The 20,631-nt window shown below is 41.4% G+C and overlaps 3 protein-coding genes across 4 annotated transcripts; all 3 read right to left on the reverse strand.

Annotated features, from left to right (window-relative positions):
• Positions 1 to 1,651: 1,651 nt before the first annotated feature.
• ccna2 (cyclin A2) lies at positions 1,652 to 5,763 on the reverse strand. The gene is made up of 8 exons (XM_034598573.1): positions 5,157 to 5,763; positions 4,162 to 4,420; positions 3,936 to 4,042; positions 3,597 to 3,820; positions 3,287 to 3,491; positions 3,074 to 3,187; positions 2,373 to 2,506; positions 1,652 to 2,276 (listed from the first exon to the last, which is right to left on the reverse strand). Exons 1-8 carry the CDS (start codon positions 5,370 to 5,372, stop codon positions 2,225 to 2,227), a joined length of 1,311 nt encoding a protein of 436 aa, XP_034454464.1. The 5' UTR covers positions 5,373 to 5,763; the 3' UTR covers positions 1,652 to 2,224.
• A 1,582-nt stretch (positions 5,764 to 7,345) lies between these two features.
• Positions 7,346 to 12,840, reverse strand: bbs7 (Bardet-Biedl syndrome 7). The gene is made up of 19 exons (XM_034598643.1): positions 12,364 to 12,840; positions 11,816 to 11,881; positions 11,647 to 11,709; positions 11,371 to 11,546; positions 11,099 to 11,285; positions 10,943 to 11,015; positions 10,735 to 10,842; positions 10,419 to 10,549; positions 10,138 to 10,222; positions 9,951 to 10,053; positions 9,634 to 9,826; positions 9,464 to 9,538; positions 9,312 to 9,380; positions 8,956 to 9,095; positions 8,647 to 8,811; positions 8,331 to 8,440; positions 8,137 to 8,240; positions 7,804 to 7,927; positions 7,346 to 7,684 (listed from the first exon to the last, which is right to left on the reverse strand). Exons 1-19 carry the CDS (start codon positions 12,397 to 12,399, stop codon positions 7,551 to 7,553), a joined length of 2,142 nt encoding a protein of 713 aa, XP_034454534.1. The 5' UTR covers positions 12,400 to 12,840; the 3' UTR covers positions 7,346 to 7,550.
• A 722-nt stretch (positions 12,841 to 13,562) lies between these two features.
• tmem33 (transmembrane protein 33) lies at positions 13,563 to 19,681 on the reverse strand. 2 transcript variants are annotated; one of them, XM_034598534.1, is made up of 8 exons: positions 19,561 to 19,681; positions 18,382 to 18,473; positions 17,286 to 17,380; positions 16,967 to 17,154; positions 16,259 to 16,326; positions 15,820 to 15,953; positions 15,296 to 15,379; positions 13,563 to 14,577 (listed from the first exon to the last, which is right to left on the reverse strand). In XM_034598534.1, exons 2-8 carry the CDS (start codon positions 18,448 to 18,450, stop codon positions 14,448 to 14,450), a joined length of 768 nt encoding a protein of 255 aa, XP_034454425.1. In that variant the 5' UTR covers positions 18,451 to 18,473; positions 19,561 to 19,681; the 3' UTR covers positions 13,563 to 14,447. The 2 variants fall into 2 exon arrangements, with proteins under 2 accessions (XP_034454425.1, XP_034454426.1); XM_034598535.1 differs by lacking the exon at positions 19,561 to 19,681 and adding an exon at positions 18,967 to 19,039 and having other exon boundaries at positions 13,569 to 14,577.
• Between the last annotated feature and the right edge of the window lie 950 nt (positions 19,682 to 20,631).

Below are 20,631 nucleotides of genomic sequence, written 5' to 3' on the forward strand. Positions count from 1 at the left end.
CTCCCTGTTTAATACCTGCAAGATGACACCAGAGCAACTTAAAAAGCTGTTAAAAGAACAGACGATAGTTTCTATAAATAAGAACCATGAGTTTTTATTATTTTGTGAATGGATATAAGCACTTCTGTCCATAACAAACCATTTTCCAAAAACATTTTCTTACATGATTCTGCAAATGCACATTCAAGCACTCCATCAAGCCTCAGTCCTGGCAGTGTTTTGGTAGGTTTTGTGCCATTTTTTCCCAATTTCTCACAACACGTGCTGAAACCTCTGTTCAATGCCAGGCTTCCTGAAAGAGCGCACTGGCTGCATCATGGATTTTGCCACCGAGTTACTGAGCTGCTTGAGGAGCATCCAGAGAAGAAGCATCATGAGAATCAGGAGTCCAACGAGCATCCCCACGTACAAGCTCAGGTTCCAGCCCCAGCCCAGTGCCAGGGGCAGCGAGGTGGAAGCCACCAGAAATTTTCTCGGGGCAGGCATGGGGTTAGGCAGCAAACCACCCTCCCCTGCCACTTCCAGAAACGCTCTCCTCTCCCACTTGGATCTTCTCAGGGGTTAGAAAGCTGCTGTGCTGCAGCAAGAGGAGCCATTCTTCAAGCAGGTATCCAACTGGTTTAGTTATGGTATAGAAATCCCATCAGCTTCCATGGTTTAATCCTCCAGTTGGTCACAAGAGTGTGCAGTCAGTGATAAAGCAGACCTGTTGCGAGTGTGTGCACAGTCCTGGAGCTTTCCAGCATCCTCCAGAGATGAAATGGTGGAAATCTCAGCGCAGCCGGGCTCTGCCTCCCTTCTGCTGTCACACTCCTCGCATAGAGCCAGCCTCCCAATCTATCATGAGGGGGGAGAGGCAGAGCGATGCCTTCGACGCCATTGGCTGCCTTTAGTCCACTTTAACAGGGATAAATCAAGTCACTGAACAGAGGACATTGATTCTATTGTCATTTGGTATGTGATCAGTGTACAGGTTACACAAAAGGCAACACTTTGGCCAGGAATATCTAAACTCAGACATTTGGAGGTTCTAATCAAAGTTCATTTATTTTGTTCTTTATCAGGCTTTAGGTTTTATTTCCTTGTACCATTAGCACAAACTAATGCAAGACAATAAATCCTACAAATTCAATGTTAAACTGTTCAGCTAAATTTCAGACAGTTACAGGGTTTGTGCTACAGTTGAAATGGTTACTGTCCAACTTTTTTAATCCAGGATAAGCTTAAACCTGCAATACAGCTCTAGGGTCATAATACAGCATCTAAAATGATAAAACACCTCAAATTGTTAAAATTACCTACATGAAAGTAAGACTTACTGCAGGATTGTTTAATATGCCAACTGAGTGTTCTTCAGTTTATTAGATCTTCTCAGGTTAAGAAATAAAACATTTAAAGCACAAGAGTATAGGTTTCTTCCAATAACAACCCATAATGCATCTAAAGACTCATACAGTATTGTCAAAGCTGATAGTTACCTTTTCTATTCATGTTAGGTGTGTATAACCATTTAGAGGTTTTTAGACATCTGCATCTTAAGTTCTATGAAACTTAATGTTTTTAAGTCTGCATGAAGAAATCTACTCAGACCAAATCTGGTCCTCTGCTGCCCCCTTGAGTCCAACGTGACCATAAAGATGCAGACATGAAGTCTTACTTTAAATGCAATTTTATTTACAAGAGCCATAGTTTACAGTGCAGAAGATGCCTTGAAAAGCTTTTAACTGCCAAGACACCAATGTAATGAGACAGCTGACTCCATCATGACAGACAAAATATACTTTAATCTGCATCATACGAGGCCAAACATTTAAGTTACACCACTTTTAAAAAGGCTGTAGCTTGTGTGGAGCCAACCTTGTATAAATGCCTTTTTAAAAAAGTGTGACCAGCAACAATAACTCAACCATAAAGTGAAAATTGCTGGGTTTGAGTACATTTAGACATTTGGTGGAGCAGAGATGCTGCAGATCAAAGCATCAAGTGGTGGTGACGACCTCTAAATTTTGTCTGTGATTAAAAAGTCAACATTAAAACTGCTTGATCAACCGACACAACTTGGCACGAGCGTCAGACTTTATATAAAAATATCAGTAAAAACTCTAAACATCCAGCACGACTCCGAGAAGAGCAGGTCGGATTGTTAAACTGCGTTACATAAGAAAAAAATTAATTTAAAAAAAGACTGACAGGGGGTACAACTCTACACGGACAAGGGAAGAAGTCAGTTCAGCTGCAACTTTGCTGGAGGGTCGATGCCAGAAACACTTAGGTACCTGAGAAAAAAAACCAAAAAAACAAGTTATTAGGCCATTTATACAATACAAAAATTTCAGACAATGCAAATGATGCCAAGTTTGTAGTCTACTTACTTTGGGGTCTTGTACTTTTCCTGGACAGACTGCTGGGCATGCTGAGGGGCAGCGATGTACGTTTGGTGCAGCTCCTCGACACAGGGCATCAGATCTTCCAGGGAGTAGCCAGACATCTCAGTCAAAGACTTGGGCTGAGGAAGCGACAACTGGGTTAATTTGACACGTTTGTATAACAGAAGCCAATTGGTTCCAGTGAAGATAAACTGGCAACAGCCCTAAACAGAAGCTTTCACAAATAACCAGAGTACAAACCTGGCATCATCTGTCCTGAGAGATCTGATCACAAGTATGTGTGTTCACACCAGGGATTAACATGCGCCCTTAATGAGTCTCCTGTGACCACGTGTGATCGGAGCTCACTCCCCCACTCTACATGCAAATTAAGACTCATGCCCTTTGTTTTAATTAAGACCAAACAATGTTTTGAGCCGGTCAGAGTTTAAAGATGTCTGGAGTTACTGTGTTGGTGCGATCAAAGAGACAAGTGAGGAGTCTGAATGAATCTCATGCAGCTGTGACGATAGATTTGACCAATTTAAGTAAAGTATTGATATTGTGGTGGTTAAACAAAATCAATGATTAAATTAAAAAAAATATATCCATGTCATAGTGAAACTGCAGCAGGTCAGAGGATGTCAGCTGAGCAGGAAGTCATTAATTTGTGGAATTTGAACCTGTTAACCTTTGACACTACTCACCCATGAGCCACCAGTCAGTGCGTGGTTGGCCAGGGTGTAGGCTGCAGCAGCCGTGTGTGATGGCAAGTACTTTAAGAAGGAATCCGAGTCAATCAGACTGAGCTCTCCGAGGTACTGACGGGGGGGAAGAAAAAGCAGTTTGAAGATTTGGTTAAGAGCAACGTTAGGGATTTGTCTGACAAAGCCAAAGGGATAAAGGTGCTGCATGCTCACCATTGCCATGCTCTCCACCTGTTTGCTAACAGACTGGCGCTGGAAGTACTGGGTGAGAAACTGGTTGATTGTTGGTGCTGCCAGATCAAAGGAGAGCACTTTAAGCACCAGATGCTCCATTCGCAACACTTGCTTCTTGGTGTATGTGTCGTCTGTGATGTAAACAAACTCGGCCACCTCAGGGGGGTAGATCTCTTCAAATTTTCTGCAGGGGAAGATTTAAAGTCACATCACACAGAAGAAAAGGCTTGCATGTACAATTGTGTAGAGAGAAAATACTGAATAAAGTTTAGATTTGAGAGACACATACGAAGCAAGCAGCATAGCAGCGGTGCCGACCAGCTGAAGCTTCCCCCTCAGGACAGACATGGAAGAGAGGAAGCGGTCGATGTAGTTTACGGCCAGATAAAGTGTCTCGTTCTGCAGCTTGTACTCTTCTCCCACCTCGACCAGCCAGTCGACCAGGATGGCCCTCATACTGTTAGTGATGTCTGGCTGCTTTTTCATGTAGCCGGCTTTAGGCCTGGATTTTACCTATTGGGTGACAATATAAAGCATTTAATGGCAAACTTGACATCTTTACTCATACCGAGGGGTGGGCAGCAAGGTTTTTAGTGAAGTGAAGATACAGGAGCGTTTGCAATCTCACCTCCACTTCCCTCAGGTACGTGTGGATTTCAGCAGCATATTCTGGGATGTCATTTACATTAGAATGCTTCTCCTCCCCCTCAACCACAGACATGTCCATGGGAGAGTCTAAATCAGAGAGTTTTACATTTAGTGCACATTCAAAATCATGATCTGATGTCTGTTTATACAAATAAGATTTAATGTGAAACTGAAATTCAAGAGATTATATATGAACCACAACGCACCGAAGCTGACATCCATTGCCGATGGAATGTCAATGGTGGCGAGGGGCTGCCGGAGCCGTCCCACAGCATTGTCGATGTTGATCTTTGAGTCTTCAGCAACGGCCTTGGCTTTGACAGCTTCGACCACCTGCTGTGGCTTTTTGATGCAGGCGCCATCAGGCTCATCAAGGTGGACCTGGAATGAGGGCTGCTTGGCAGCGGGCTTCTCGAAACAGCTTTTGCTGAAATCTTCTTTACAAGACAATTGCTGTGATGACTCCTGGAAGAATTCAACAAGGTTCAGTTTAGAAACAGGGTCTCATGAGGGATTTCTCTGCAGCAAGTTGCATAAATGTATACAAGACGAGTGAAAAGGTGCAAGAACTAGCTTGGTGATAAGATGGTGGGATGCAGGTTTTGTATGAAGAAATTTAGCAATTTTACAGGGATCAATTTAAAGTGAATCTGCTAATGTTTCAGAAGTTTGTGTTAAATGTAGGTTAAACTATTTAAATTACCAATATAAGCTTGCAGTTGAAATACAAGCTTCTGATTGGACATAAGCATAATGTGATCTTTGTGTGAAGGACAATAAATAAAAGTGCATTATACAATTTGGCATTTTATAAACTTACCAGTGGATTAACGGGGGAAATAATTTGCTGCAGTATTATTTAAATACAACACATTCATTGTTCCCGTCACAAAGGCGGGACACACACATTAATGCTGCAACAAAAAGTAAACGGTGCACACAATAAGTGACATTAAAATGGCGGACAACCTGGCTCCCAGGAGTCGCTGTAGCTCTATAGAAGCTGCATTTAAATCTGCACATTAGTGGGAATGAGAGGATGCATGTAAATGGCAGTGGATCCGCGGTGTGTAACATCAACTGGCTTCCTGATAACCGGAGCGTGTTGGCCCCAGACAACCCCACAATGCCCCCTTATCACTACGGTTATCATTAGCAAACACTAGCAGCAGCAGCTAGCCGAGCCACCTAGCATCCTCACCTGCTTTGTGCCGCGCTGGTTCTGGGCTTTGCTCCGCTGGTTGTTCTGCAGGGCTCCCAGCACGGTCCTGCCGGCCGCCTGCTTCGGGGCCAGGTTCTCCTGGTTCTCGGTGGCCCCTCGGTTCTTCTGCGAGCCCCGGAGCCTTGACAGCATGTTCTCCTGGTTGTGATGCTCGCTAGCCGCCTCGGCGCCCGCTCCCCTGTTGGCCCCTGACATGTCTGTGCAGCCGCCGGGTGGTTCCACGAAGCTTCCCGCTGCTGCTCGGAGCTTTTCTCACCCCCCGTGGAATAAAACAAACAAAGAAACGACTCGCAGAGAGATGCACTGGAGCTCGAACGGAGGCTAGCGTTAGCTGTTAGCTCGCGGAGGGAAGTGCTGCAGCAACGTTCACAAAAAACAACACGATGCGGTTGAGATGGCAACGGCGCAGGCGAAACGCGGCGAAACAAACAAAAAACACGCACAACCAGCGGGTCAGTATCTGCGGTGCGGTGGGAAATTAAAGTGTCATTAAGGCGCCATACTCGTCCAAGCTCCGCGAAGTGACCACCGACCTGCAGGAAGAGAAGCGAACAGCTGAGCTCGGTCCATTCACACCCTGACGACGCGTTCTCCCAGTTCAAGTAGCCCGCGAGGATTGAAACGGACCAATCAGGGGCCGCGCCGGTAGTGACGTCCGGGAGTGTACGGGAGCCGGAAGGGGGACAATTCGCGTGATTAGAAAATTCAAAACCGGTTTGAAGGAAAAAGTCGCGCACGGAGGAAAAGAGTCAACAGCAAAACAAATTCAAAACAAATCATTTATCAGCTCAATGGAGGAGGAAGTGATTGAGTTTAAATAAAAATAACAATATTACTGTTAAAGTATTGACATCAATATATAGGGTCATATAAGTATTTATTATAATAATATAATAATAATAATAATAATAATAATAATAATAATAATAATAATAATAATAAGCTTTATTTATATAGACGTTTACAAAGTGCTTTGACAGCAAAGCAAGAAAAAGTAAATATAAGACAAATACTAATCAGCAGGATGCAGGAGCCCAGACAGCCACGTTTAGGTGGTTGGCAACAAGGTTGTGTTGAATTTAAATGAATAAATATAGAGCAGCTGTGTTACATGAAAACTTGAACACAAATATGACTTGGCAGAATGACTGATGATTTTACAACTATGTGTATTTCACTTAAAATACACTAACGTGTCCAATGTCGTCTATCTGCAGGAAACTCCTCGGCTCTGATTTATATATTTATTGTTTTATAACTTTATAAGAGTGGAACTGTACAAAGTACAGATGAGTAATTATACCAGATGATGGTTACATAGACAGTATTTATCAATAGGATAAATTCAGTGTTTGTTTGGTCTCGGAATTTGGTGACAATAAGAGGAATATGGATTATCGCCACTCATATCTTTGTAATATTACAGCTGGTGAAGATGAGGGCTAATTGTAATAATATATATCTTGGTTATATTTTTTATTATTAGTCTGAAACAGAAGTTAGAGGATAAGAGTGAACATGTTTCCCTTTTGAAATGATTGAAAATGCAAATACTTGTACCTCACAATGATACTGACGTACACTACTGCTTCTGCCTTATATGAATTGGCAACACAACACACTTTAAGTTTGCTACAAGCCTTAAGTAGATTTTATCATTTGGTGCCTTTTTGACTTTAAAGTTTCAGATCTGTTACTTCCTTTATTTTAGTAAAAGTAAGAACTGCACAACACAATTCGACTGCATTACATATTAATGTTCTGAATTAATAGTGTGATGTAAAGATACAAAAATATTATCAGCAAAATAAAGTGCTCATCATTGTGCAGTGATTTATTATTATTTTGTCACTTTTTATGTGTGCATTAACCTTGATGATCAATATTTACAAGCACATCTTAGAAATTTACATATCACGCATTTGTAAATGTGATAATTTATGAATTCAATTTGAGTTTGTTGTATGAAAAATATAATCACACATCTGTCATATGAGAAAGATGAATCCTACAGTGATTAAAAATACGATGACATTTTTATGAATTCACTCATGATATTTTTGATATAAAAATATACATGCATGTGCTTTAAACTGGCTTATATTTGGCAACTGAAATTCCAAACCTAAACTGAAGCTACAACTGAAAAGAGAAACCTGCACCATGTGTGAAACCTTGAGCAGTTTATTAATCGCCACTCTTGTTTTTAGATGCTATCAAAATACATTATAAATATTTAAATATTGTACACAACATTTAGGACCAACAGTTTCTAAATGACAGTATGACAACAGGACATTTTGACACGTGACACATCTACCATAAAACAAAACATTTGTATTGACTGTACAAAAATAGCTCAACTCTATGACATCATGCCTCACTGAAAAAGTCTAACAGAGAGTTTAAGTCATAATTATCGAGTATCTCCAGTAATGAGGAGACTTTGGTTTTCACATTCTGCCCTTTGAATTTGAACTTGTCAATGAAGAGGTCTGTGATCATTCCTGCAGGAAAGACAAAGAAACAAAAAGTTATGAGTTATCATCATTCTAATGCTCTGGATTAGATAAGCTACAGTGAATAATACAATGATGATTTTAAATGTGCCAGTTAAACACTGCACCATAAAGCCTCTCGAGGTGTGCCGGCTGCTTCTTGTACTCCTCGAGGAGATCCGCGGACTCGTCTAAGATGTTGCGATACTCTGGGATGAGGAAGTCGGCGTTCCCCTCGTGAACCTGAAGCTCCTGTCAAGAGAGGAAAGAGAGAGGTGAACATAGAGAATGGGTGCGAGCTTGTTGCTTCAACCAAAGGAGCAAGGTAACAGGATAACGTTAGTTTAGGACATTTGCGTTCTTGCACATAGCTCCTCTGGATAACGTTTAGATAGGTTCAGAGCTGCAGTGTTCAAACAGACGGCGAAACTTTATTCCAAAAACCATTAAGCTATACTTACTTTAAGAGCATCAATAAGCTGAACCTTTCTAGCCAGTAACAACTGGCACTCCAGCTTGGGATGGATCATTTTGAGGGTGTGGCTCACAGAGTCGTCGTTGATATCTGGAAGATAAATCATCAAAAAGACATTTAAACAAGATTAAATACTATAATACACTAAACATTAGAACATGACTATGAATATAAACCTACCATATGAAATGTTGAGATTGATTTTCCTCTTGGTAGCTTCTTTAGACAGGACATCACTTAGTATGGAGATGGTAGAGATGTTGTCTGACCTGAAGTGACCCTCTCCTTTGCTTTATTATAAATACAGAAAAAGCTGATTAGATCCAAGAAGATAATAACACAAATCCCCACTGAACGTTTTAAATTAAAATAAATATTTTTTAGGGTATTTGGCAGGATATGAAATTTTATAACCCCTGGTCAGTTATCTCATTATTTCTACACACACATATATATGTGTAATCATTGTGCCTTTCTACTGTGAGCTCGTGTTTACCAGTAATTGGCTTCAAGCTGTGTGCCGAGGAAAGTGTTGTGGAAATGAAAAGTGATGCTCTCTCCTGCTGGTGTCTTCTCAGGCACCTCTGGCAAACAGAAGACCACCCAGGAGTGGATCTCAGCAAAACTGAACTGTCCCACCAGGCTGAGCCTGTTCATGGGCCTGTAGGACAGACACACACACACACAGACAGACAATATCATTTGTAATGCTCTAAATCCAGCCTGAATCCAAATGAGTGACGTTAACCTTTTCAATATTAATTTCAGTCCAAACTCCACAAGCCAATTCCTCAGCAGTCTCTACCTGTCTTGGTCTATGCTGTGTGTGCGCTGGTGGAGGGACAGAGGTTTGATCTGATACTGGCGGACCTGGCAGGTCTTGGGTTGCAATCTTGGGGTAATGTAGGCCTGCAGGGTGCCATACTGTCCCTCAATGGACCGCACCTGTGAAAACAATTTATCATAGATAAAAACACATTTTTCAAGAACAAGAATGTGGCAGCACAACTAGTATAATACACAGCTTAGCACTGTCTGTCAAAACCCAAGCTCTTATTGTGATATTATGTTTTTGTACAAGTGAATGAGGTCTAAGAAACACTAACTTCAGTAAGTAAAAGAAAATTCCCCCGGATACACAAGTTCTGATGCACTTGTTACCTTGAGCTCAAGTCTGGTTGTGTTCGCCTGACATCTGTACGTGGCCAAGAGGAAGTTCCCATTGGGCTGCTGCAAAAGTCAGAGGTAAGAGTTAGAGAGAGAGGCTTCTGGTTTCTTTCTTTATTTTCACTGCATGTTTTAACACGGCTCACCTCAGAGTCACATTCACTGAAACTGACAACAGCTGAGTTTTTATCCACATCCAGCAGGTCGATGGGGACGTCGCTCTGCAAAGTGGATTCATCTTTATCTGACATTTTGACTTAAACTTAAAGTTGGACTGTTACTAGGGGTTAGAATGAAGGTTTGTTGCCGAGAGTACCTGGAGCAGCAGATTGTCGATGGCAGTCTGCACCTCCAGAGTGAGGCTGTAGCTGGCGTCGTCCTGGCAGAGGGTGAACTTGTCGTTAATGCTGAAGACGGGCACAGCGGAGACGGCCGTGCTGGACTGAGACGTCTGCTGGTACTGCTCTCGTCCCTGCAGGACTTTGACCTGCAGCTGGTCCAGCTCGGCCCTGATAATGAACCACATACTGACCTGAAGAATGGATTGATTTTGAAATCATGCTCTAACTATTGTATACATCTTAAATCAAGGCCCAAGAACATACTGTATAATTAGAAAGGAAGCAGTATTACCTGAGTGCTTCTACCTTGGACTGGGTCTCCTTACTCATCTTGACCTCGTCTCCGGGGCCGGCCTCTGCCTTCTGGGGCTCAGTGGTTAAACCAGTCACCCATCCTGGAAGAGGGGATGGCAGTTATTCAGAATATGCCTCTACTACAGTTCTAACACTTAAGCTGTTGTGTTTTATTATTTTTAAACCTGTGTATGTGGCAGTCAAGACTTCATCATAAGACTCCTTCCCCACGCAGCCACCCTGGATGGAAGTCACGCTCTCTGATAGAACCTGAAGGGAGAAAAACCTGTCCGTCAACAAGGGAGTGCTATGATCAGGATATCACGTTATCCTGTAAAAGACAATGGACTTTTTAAAACGTTTAAGAAAAGGCAACAAATGATTTAAAGTGATTTCTATTTTTTTTTCACAAATTGACGAATGCCTTAACTTTTAGTTTTTGGAGTGAGTAAATACATAAACTTACATGATCAAAACGTAATGTGGGTTCACTGGAGCTGTCGAAACCGTAAACTTCCACCGTCCCGTCATCCCTTCCCACCAGAATGTCATTCACTCCATCTCCGATAATGTCAAAAGTGTCAATGCAAAGAATTCCTGATGGGAGACAGGAAAACTGTGCTGTGAAAGTTACAACAAGAAGGAAAACGTACTCGTACAAACCCACGTATTCCAAGTATGGGAATGAAGCAGCCATGATTATCAGTTTAGATTCTTGGACAGACCATGATTTACCCATTTCACATGTATCACTCTGATATAGTCCCATGAAAAAAACATACCTCCTTTCTTTTTGTCATTGTCGATCTCCCATTTGGTCGCAGCTGATTGCTCACCGATCTGGACCAAACCAATTTTACCGTCTGTTGTTCCAAACAGAACATCCTCTCCTGTAGAGAAATCACAGACATTATGTTGGGTCTGTTCCATATAAAACAATGTGGTGCCTCTTCCCCCAATACACAGAGCAAAGAGAAGTTAATAACTTACCTCCGTCTCTGTTGTACCTTTCTAAGACCGATGGAGGGCCGGGGACTTCAATGTCATAAACAAGCTCAGATCCCTGCAGTAAAAAACATGTCGGAAACAATTCTCCTCTGATTGTCGGGGGTAGAACTACAGAGAAGAGTAAATAGCTTGGTTTACCTGAAGGACTCTGAGAACCCGGTCTTGGCATGCGAGGACCGGAATTTGGCGCGTCAGGTTCTCTGAGGACAAACATGCTATATCATTGATTTTGTCTCCAGACAGATAGTAGTCCTGGTCCTTGCAGTCACAGTAGTGGTTGTAGATGTAACTTGCACAAACAAAGAGGTCAGCGCCTGAGACGTGCCTGGGAAAGAGAGAACCAAACATCAGCCGGCAAAGTAAAAATCACACAGCTCTGACCCAGTGAATTAAGCAGAGGAAGGTATTACATGGCATTAATGTTCTCAGTGAGGTTGGCATCAAAGGTGAGGAACTGTTTCCCTTTCTTTGTGAATCCTCGGACCTGAGAACCAGAACAAACAAAGATCTTCTCCTGCGGCGTCCCCGCAGCTCCGCCGAGGTCCATTCTGGATATTTTCTGCCCAGGGAGTGTTTTAAACACAGGCTGAAACAGAAAGTCAAATTTCTTACCGTTAGAAACTAGAAATCAACCCATTAAGATCCAAAGGGCTTAGTGAAATAAAAATCTTAACCAGGACACACACCACAGCTTCTCCCTTCTTCATCCCAAAACATGTCACGATACCATCATGATCAGCTATAGCAACCTGAAACAAGGAAGACACAAATCAAGCATAATGAAGTTGTGATATCAAACTATAACAAGTTCATGTTAGATGTTATACACTTGTTTAACTCTGACAATATTATTACCTTTTGAGAGGCCTTCTTTCCTAATGCTGGCAGCAGCCTCATAGTTTTCTGAGTGGTCACACCGACCTGTGAGGAGACAGATGACCACGTATTGAAACAGAGGAGAAACAACTGACTGCACACTGGGGGAAAATTTCCTAAATACACTTGATCTATTTATAGGCTAGTTGAATTGTCTCCCAGAGGGATACAAACTCTCTCAGATTAAGTAAAACTGCTGAATAAATGACATTTCATAGAAGACATATAAAATAAGAAGTTAGATAAAATCAGGAACGGCTCTGAGATAACGAGATAAGACAGGATTTAAGCATCTGAAACTACAAACTGGCTCATATGGTGCTTAAAGGTCTTAAATGTAAATGGGGGTAAGGCCATAGAGAAGAGCCTTAAAAGCAATTAATAATAGTATTAATATAAGTGTTGATTGTTTGGAAATCAATTAATAATATTGAGTGATAGTCAAAGTGTCTCAAACACATTTCTATTTACATAACTACGAACAAACCAAAGAGCAGCTCAACACAGAAACTTCACATGATCTTCACCTGGATATAATCCACTCGATTCAGGTGGAGCTCCATCTTCCTTCTCCACCGGGGATCTGAGAGCTGAAACCTGGGGGCAGATCTGACAGGTGATCCGACTGATGAATCTACATGGATGTTCAGTGATGACACTCGCAATGTGTCGGCCACACACCAGCAACACACTTCCGTCCGGGTTACAAACCAAGAGAGGCTGGGATTATCCCGAAGCGAGGAGATTAGCCTGGTGGGCTAACGTTAGCTAGCAAAGCTAATTGGCTAACGCGATTTATCCGCACGACAACTGTGTGTTTTTAACTAAACAAAGAAGAGAAACTCACGAACAACATCAACCAACGAACAAGAAAACAACGCAGGAACAAAGCAGACGCCTCTGTTTGGTGTAATCTGGAACCGGAAGCTCCTTAATATCGAGATTATTCGGATAAAAACTGAAGCTGCTGAGACACAGATCAACCAAAACAGATGTCTGTTGCCAACAGCAACGCTGTGTCCGCCAACAAGCTGCGACGCCATTGGATGAGGCTGGAGGTCGGGAAGTTGAAGCTGCGATCTGATTGGTGGACGCGCTCCCTATAAATAGAGCAGGATTTGTTCTATTCTCCAGCTGTAAACTAAAAAGTGTTTACTGCTCAATGTCGCTTCATCTAATATTTCCTAAATTAATTCATGTTGTAATGTGAAAACTCTATCTTACATATGATTTAATCAATCATCACATTTTATTTGTATGGCCCATATTCCCAAATCACAATTTGTCTCATTGGGATTAACAAGGTGCGACATCCTATGTTCTTAACCCTTAACAAGAGTAAAACTAACAAACCAACTATTATCTGCAGAGAAAAGAGAGAGATTTTAACAGACTTCAACACAGAAAAGAGTGAAGTCAAGCGTGACACCAGAGTTAATGTACGACAAGAACATTCAGTGTAGACAAACCACAGATCCATGAACATGTTTTCTGTCTGTGGAAACTACACTGTCTTTTGAGAGCTGTGTGGGTGAGAGTTTCTGGAAGGGTTGGTGGTTCGATTCCTGCCTCAAAGCCACACATAGAAGTCTTCTTGGACAAGACACTGAACCCCTATGAGAAGGTGCAAGTGCTGTAGGATCTGTAATGTAAATCAGTTTGCGTGGCAGTGAAGACTAGAAAAACGCTTTACAAACACAGTACATTTAATAACCACAAACCCACATGACTATACTTTCATATTTTATTGGTTTAATAAGAGATCAATTCATTCTTGTTATAATAAAAATGTGGTTTTGTCTGTAGGCAAATAAACATTGTACATGGCAGAAAAAAAACCTTGGACACAATTAGCGAGAAATCTACAATAGCAACAAATAAATGAACAAATTTTAAACCGAGAAACAAGGTGAGAATGCAGCCATTCACACGACATGCATTGTGCAATTCATTTCACACAGAAAAGTATCTGGTACCTTAAAATAGTCTATAAAATACAGCAGATATCTCTTTCCTCATTTTGACATCATACCTACAAAGATCCTGCATGTTGTTAAAACATAAGTTGATGGCATTGATAGAAAACATAATTCAGGCATTAAGACAACATTAGATGATTTGCACATAAAAAGAAATTAGACAACAAATATCTCCCACCTTCCATCCTATTATAACTATCTGTAAGAATCATTATTAATTAACTTACTAATCTCTGAATGTTAACGCTTCATCACAAGATAAGCAATTGTCATGAATAAATAAGGACATAATAGGAAAGAACAATAACAGCTGATAAATAGAGAACACAGCTGATGTTTCCTGTGCTTCGTTCAGTGAACGCAACAGGGTGCTGGGTGTCCAATGCTTGAATGAGGTCACATTAGGAGGATGGGAAAAGAAATATCACCGCGAGACTTCAGTGCATTACTGGCTGCTCTTCAACTGTACTCAGATATACAGACATGTTGGAGCACAGACCGTAAAGCTGACATTCAGAAAACAGTTCCTTCTGCTGATGGCATTGTCTGTCCCCATCAAAGTTTAAGTCACATCCTAAATGGTGAAAAAAACAAAACAAATATGAAGAAAACAGGACTTTGACGTGGTGCGATCAGACGCCCGTGGGGGCGAGGCGGCTGATGAAGGCGATACTGCTGAGGCACATCCTCCTGAAGAAGGCGGGACAGACAGGCTTCATGATGAAATGCTCCAGAAGAATCCGCAGCTCAGTGAACAAGGTGCTGGAAGAGGAAAGACAATGTGTTTAATGCTCCACTCTTATAGGTAAACTGAGGTTTGTCATTCGTTGAATCAGATCATACTTGTCAGATTTCTAGTACATTTAATATAAACGACAAAGAAACGGAAAAGACACGTTTGCTTGGTTTTCTGGAACAATTTAAATTTGATTTAATAATATTTATTTATCAATTCAGGGAAAAAGAAATGCAGTGTAATCTGTGGCCCCCTGTTTACCTTAGAGATCCAGCAGAAATCTCTGCTCTCTCTTCTTGTTCTCTTGAATTATTGCCCGACTACATGTCTGCATGTTTCCCAGTTTGTCAGTTTGATCAATACTGGATCTGACAGTTTGAAAATGAACAGTGAACCCTCATGGACAAACTGTACCAGTGACAGTTTCTGATTTACCTCAAACATACGTCTGACATGTCTGTACTGACATCTCCTGTTAACTGTATCTGAGATGAGTTGAGCTGATGTGGGACAGTAATAGCAATGCAGCCACATTATTGGATCCCATACATGCAAGGTCAAGACGTCCCTGTTGCTTTAAACATGTCCAACCTTTTGCTGTTTTAGTTTTGGTTTGTATAAACTTTTTCTGCCAAATGATAAATGTCTAAGATTAGCAGGAGTTTATACGCTCTTCAACCTGGATGCTGTTTATCATCATTAACATGAGATGTTATGATAATATTCTATTATTACACATCTTACCGGCAGTATGGGTTTCTTCTGGATGTGTAGCGGAGAGTGAGAAATCTGTAGTAAATGAAAGGTAGAAGCAAGCTTCCCTGGCCACTGTAAACAAGAAAGGAAAGACATGAGTGAAACACAACATTACACAACTATGGATCGTCCAATATTCCAACAACAAACACATTTTTTAAATGTTGTGAATATTTCTCTTAAGTGCAATAACAGGTAAACAAATGCAATCCATTAAACAGACTGTCTGGACCAGTAGTTCTTTCGGCTGCAATGGAAATTTGCATATGGCAATACTGAGTATCAGAGCACTGGTGGCTGATTTATGTGGGTACTTTGGAAACTGTATTTACAGGAGCAGTGTCAAAAATCTAAAAATTCAAAGTACTTTTGGCAATAAAAGATTAACAAACTGATGAATGTGTGTGACACCAATCAGCTCTTCCATCACAGTGTCACTAATCCAGGTGCACATACAAGCAGAATCTCTCTCGACAATAAATAACTTTTCAACCTCAGTTGTGAGCAAATACCTGAAAAGCATGAACACAGTGGCTGGCATCAAGAAGATCTCATTGCAGGCGATGAACTTGAGAATGTTCTGCTGATTGGCTGTTAGTTTGTCCAGGAGGTTTCTGATGAACATCAGGCTGTTGGGGCCCACGGACTGCGAGAGAAAGAACAGAGTCAGAGGTTGACAACAGAGCTGTTGGTAAGTTTTCAGTGAGGTGCAGTGTTTACTGATACAGGGAGGTGAAGGTAAAGGAATTACATTATCAATCATCCCTTTTATTAGATTTTTGGGTGGAATTGGGTCCCTGAGCAGTGGCCGTTTGATTGAGTAGATAATTAAAACACCATTTGGCTGCTGGTAATGTCCCCCCCGGGTGTTAAATAATATTCAGCGAGCTGTCAGACATTTTAATAAACAGAATTATAAGTCACAGCAGGTGACTGCAGCCTCATACTCACATCCAGCACTTTCTTTGTGTAGGTAGTCGCATGAAGCAAGGAGAAGAGGAAGACTGGGAAAATGCTCACTGGACACAAGAGTTAAAGATCAACAGAAAAAAGGAATAATCCACCCACACACATTAGTCTCTGTGGCTGCATGACTGTTAGTTATGGTAAAACATATTATACATTAATGGTTGAAATCGTGAGAAAATGGAAGCATGTGCTATATGGTGAATCCTCCTGAAAGCCTCAATGTAATACACCATGTACTGTCATGTGATATTCTGAGGATCCACTAAATGTGTAGAGAGCAGTCGTGTTATTGCAATGGCTGAGATTTAATTCACTTCAGTAACCAGATTATTCAGAGAAATCTGGTTACGCGATGCAGTGCTTTTTGGCCGTGTCAGAGCAAACTGACAGTGACCAACAGGCGATTCTTTAAACAAAGAAACTTCCACACACTACTCCAGTTTAGCATTGTAGCTGCATCTTTAGTAACAATGCAATACATGTATTTAAACCTTTCACTTAAGGACTATAGTCATGCAGTCCTTGCAGAAATCTTTTAGATTCTGTTATCAACTCAATAAAAACCTCGAAACAAACTGTCTTGTATTCAGTATCGCTGCATGCTTTCCTTTAGTTAACCAAGTTACTGTAAACGACACTATGCATGTGTTACTTCCGGTGTATTTCCAGAATAAAAGGATGAAAGGATACTGGTGATGGGGTAGGAGTTGACCAGGATGAGTGAGTAGAGCAGGTAGTGGCAGCTGTCCTCTTGAAGAGCCTGTGCCAGGAACGCTCTGCTCAGCTGGAAGCGTGGAAGTCTTTGATGCAGGCGAAGAGCACTGGTGAGGGCGTTCGCTAACAAGGCTCTCTGATAGAAGTTTGCTGCTGCATAGGGTCTGAAACACACAAGCAAATGTTATAGATATCTTTTCAGGGTGGAGGACAGGAGACTGAGGCATAAGCAGTGCAAGGTTGTCAGTCAGATTTAATGATGTTGGTACACTATTACAGAAACAAGTTCACTCACCCCAATACTGGCAGAATAAACATTACGGAGCAGTAGACGGTGAAGAGTCGTGACAGCCACATCGCAGTTTCAAGCTTGTTGCTCATTAAAAATTGCTGAGGAAGAAAGAAATACACGATTCAGGCATATATATGTAGAGCGGTAATGTGATGCTAAGAGTTGAACCTGCTCTATCATTTATAATAAACCACCATGTGTGAAGGATGTTCAGTGTCTCTGAGAACCAGGCTAAGTGCTGGATTGTATATTTTAACTGATATAATGTGCTGTTTTATAATTTAGATATTTGAAATGACAGGAGGAAACGTCTTTTCTCTGTACTAAAAACAAAGTCACCGTTTGGTTCAGTCTGGTTCACTCAACTCCCGGCAAACTCAAACAACAACTTAATTTAATCTAAGACTTAATTCTACCACCCTTTCATCAGAAGTCAGGTCATGAGATGCAGCTGTAACTCATCAAAAAAACCTTCTGCGTCAGCTGACATTGCAAAAGTTTGACTATATATTTTAAAAACAGGTTCTACATAAACTGACTGGTTCTGATACAAAGTTTGAGGAATAAATATTCACATTAATCATAAGAACTGTGGTGAGTACATGCTGACTTGCAAATGCATAAAACCTTATTATAGAAAAGAAACTGTGTGTTTGCATTAAGTGGACAGAAAAAATACCTGCACACTATAAAGCCCTCTGGATTTATGAGGTCACAATAAACTCACAATGAGAAGATTGTCAAGCTTGTTTACCCGCATCATACTCATACTGTGAGCAAACATTAGAAAAGCCAGTGCTGCGAGTATGGCAGGAGAAGTTTAAGGTTTACAATGAGAGACTCTAATAACAGTGTGAGAGGCAGATGAAGATCAGCACAGTCAAAATCCAGATATGCAGCTATGGGTAAATCTCTAGAAACACTGTCTTCCAGGATGCAACTAAACAGTGTGTGTTGTAATGTAAACAGAGAAACAAGAGCAAAGTCCCTTCAGAGCCACAGAGAACACAACACAAACAGTTTACCCTGACAAGTGTCTGTAAACGTGTGAATTGGACATTAAAATGTGACAAATAGCTGCGAGCAACTGTGAACTTACCAAAGGCCCTAACTGAGGAGGGGGGGGAGGAGGAGGAGGAGGAGGACTTTGTTGGTTAGTGTCAGCCATCTTTGGGAGAGTGGGGGGTGTTTCTGTAGAAGAGTACAGGCACATTACAAAACAACACTGACAACACATATCAACAAGAGTTCATTCTTCAGTTTCATCACTTGTGTCTGTGATAATAAAGCTGAAAGCAACCAAGCAAGCAATGATCGATTCAATATAAAATTGATAAGGGACAATTCATGACAGTAGACTTTAAAACACAGATTGGAAATTAGGTTGAAAATGTAGTTTAGTTTACAAGTTAAAGATCAAATAACGATCTCGTGCATTTAATAGCTTCTCTGTTCTCAGAGTCAGGGATGTCAAGGGGTACAACTCAGTATCTGTTGAGCTCCTTTGATCTAGAATAGATTAAAGGAGCTATGATGTATAGACAAATATAAACATCCTGAGTTTGTGTGTTCAAGGGACTGAGTGGATTTGCAAATGATGATGATGGAGGAACACAGGAAGTGACCTCATGGAATAACTACTTTTATCATCATTTCTATATTTGACACTTAATACAAAACCCACTTTAATTCAGTATCTGCTTCCAGTGAAAGAACCAGTGGGAGAACTGTGGCCTTGAGGTGCTGGTGGTCTCCTGCTGGTCTGGTGGTTAAAAACTAACGTTACTTCCACTGGAGATGAAAGAAAGCATTCAAGATTTCACCCTTTTTACACGAAAACCCGTTTTAAAACCTTTATATCCCAGTTTTCAGGGATTTTAATCCACTCACTGGTGCGTGCACTGATGGGGATGTAGCTACATTAGCTCAGCTAGCATCCACTAATCTGAGTGAATTCAAGACTAACGTTGTTTCATTCAATCTGGAATGACGGAATAAAGTGACGTCTTACTTTAAGCGACGTGTTGTATCATTAACCAGTGATTCGTGAGTTGTCTGGATCTAATGAATGGATGCTAACGCTGTTAGCGGCTAGCACAGCAGGTGACTCTAGAATATTCTGTTTCCATCGTTACTAGCATGTGAGCTAACGTTAGCTTCCTAGCCTCTCGCTTCTTTCGGCACCTTTTTAAAAATAACGTTCCCTGTCCCGGAGGTTCGAAGGAGGCGAACCGCCGACGCTCCCGCTCGGTGCGTGTCAGAAGAGAGAACCACTCACCGGGGTTACAGTGTCGAGACGTTCCGTACCGTGCCGGGCTAACACCAGGCTAACACACACGATACAGGGACTGTTAGCTACTGGTGACAGGATGGAGGTCAGCTGACCTTCCGCTGCGAGAGCACGGGGAGGTCTCGCGAGATCTGTGTAGACTTCAAAGCTTCAAAGGACACGGTGTCCCTCTAGTGGACAATAATGATAGACAGACAGACAGACAGATGCATACACATGTCACCTGACCTATACAGCTGTGTTATGAGAATATAATAGTTTATAATAATTTATTGCAAACTCATAGGTCCATATATCCGTAGATAAGAAAATAAAAGCTGGAAACACAATAATCACACTTTACACATCCACAGGTTTTACAACACATACACACATTTGTTCCAGTGTTTCCCAAAATAATATAAACATACAAACATGTGGATTTTTGTTATGGGGGCAGGATGTTACAGGGATGAATCACGCAAGAGGAACAAGTGAGTCTCTTGAAACGTTTTGGAAAATGTTGCTTGATCCAGATCAAGATTGCCCTTTGATTTCCACAGAGCTTTATTGTGCTCTATTCTGCAGCCAATGATTCCATCGCCTCAACCCGAAAACAGGAGGAAGAAGACATGTGCAGAGTGCGCCTGCGCGAAGGTCAACGCCCACATGCATCTGTCAAAGAAGGAGAATTTATGGCTGCAGAGTATTTGGCCTTTTTATATGTTAAGAGTCGATTTAAAAAAAAAAAGCAGAATTGAGTATTTGCATCTTTGCTTTTGATTTTATCCAAAATGATCCTCTGCTGTACTCAATGTAAATGTCCCTTAGACTGCCACAGGAGGGCGCCCTCCACCAAGGGAACGGCCCTGGTGCAGTTTTGGCGTGTAGCCTGCGTGAGATAATTATTTTACCTTTAACTTACCTTATTCGGTCGCAACATGTTTTAAAACCTTACATCTGACTTCCACTGCGGAGCGTCTATCCGCAGATTGTCTGCAGCGGTGTCGCGGGCGCTGCTGTGTTTGCTGCAGATGCCATTTGAAAATATAGGCAGTGTAAGCACTGTAGAATCTAATT

The sequence above is a fragment of the Hippoglossus hippoglossus genome, chromosome 10 (assembly GCF_009819705.1).
Source record: "Hippoglossus hippoglossus isolate fHipHip1 chromosome 10, fHipHip1.pri, whole genome shotgun sequence".
In the NCBI taxonomy this organism is placed as follows: domain Eukaryota; kingdom Metazoa; phylum Chordata; class Actinopteri; order Pleuronectiformes; family Pleuronectidae; genus Hippoglossus; species Hippoglossus hippoglossus.

Excerpts from the sequence above, each read along its gene's own strand:
- bbs7 (XM_034598643.1), bottom strand. The coding sequence starts at position 12,399 with ATGGAGCTCCACCTGAATCGAGTGGATTATATCCAG. Across the intron at positions 11,882-12,363 it reads ATCGAGTGGATTATATCCAG|GTCGGTGTGACCACTCAGAA; the intron begins GTGAAGATCATG and ends GTCTCCTCACAG. Across the intron at positions 8,241-8,330 it reads CAATCTCAACATTTCATATG|ATATCAACGACGACTCTGTG; the intron begins GTAGGTTTATAT and ends TTTATCTTCCAG.
- ccna2 (XM_034598573.1), bottom strand. The coding sequence starts at position 5,372 with ATGTCAGGGGCCAACAGGGGAGCGGGCGCCGAGGCGGCTAGCGAGCAT. Across the intron at positions 4,043-4,161 it reads GGCAATGGATGTCAGCTTCG|ACTCTCCCATGGACATGTCT; the intron begins GTGCGTTGTGGT and ends TCTCTGATTTAG. Across the intron at positions 2,277-2,372 it reads GAAAAGTACAAGACCCCAAA|GTACCTAAGTGTTTCTGGCA; the intron begins GTAAGTAGACTA and ends TTTTTTTCTCAG.
- tmem33 (XM_034598534.1), bottom strand. The coding sequence starts at position 18,450 with ATGGCTGACACTAACCAACAAAGTCCTCCTCCTCCTCCTCCTCCCCCC. Across the intron at positions 17,155-17,285 it reads TTTATTCTGCCAGTATTGGG|ACCCTATGCAGCAGCAAACT; the intron begins GTGAGTGAACTT and ends TGTGTGTTTCAG. Across the intron at positions 15,954-16,258 it reads ACACAAAGAAAGTGCTGGAT|TCCGTGGGCCCCAACAGCCT; the intron begins GTGAGTATGAGG and ends TTTCTCTCGCAG.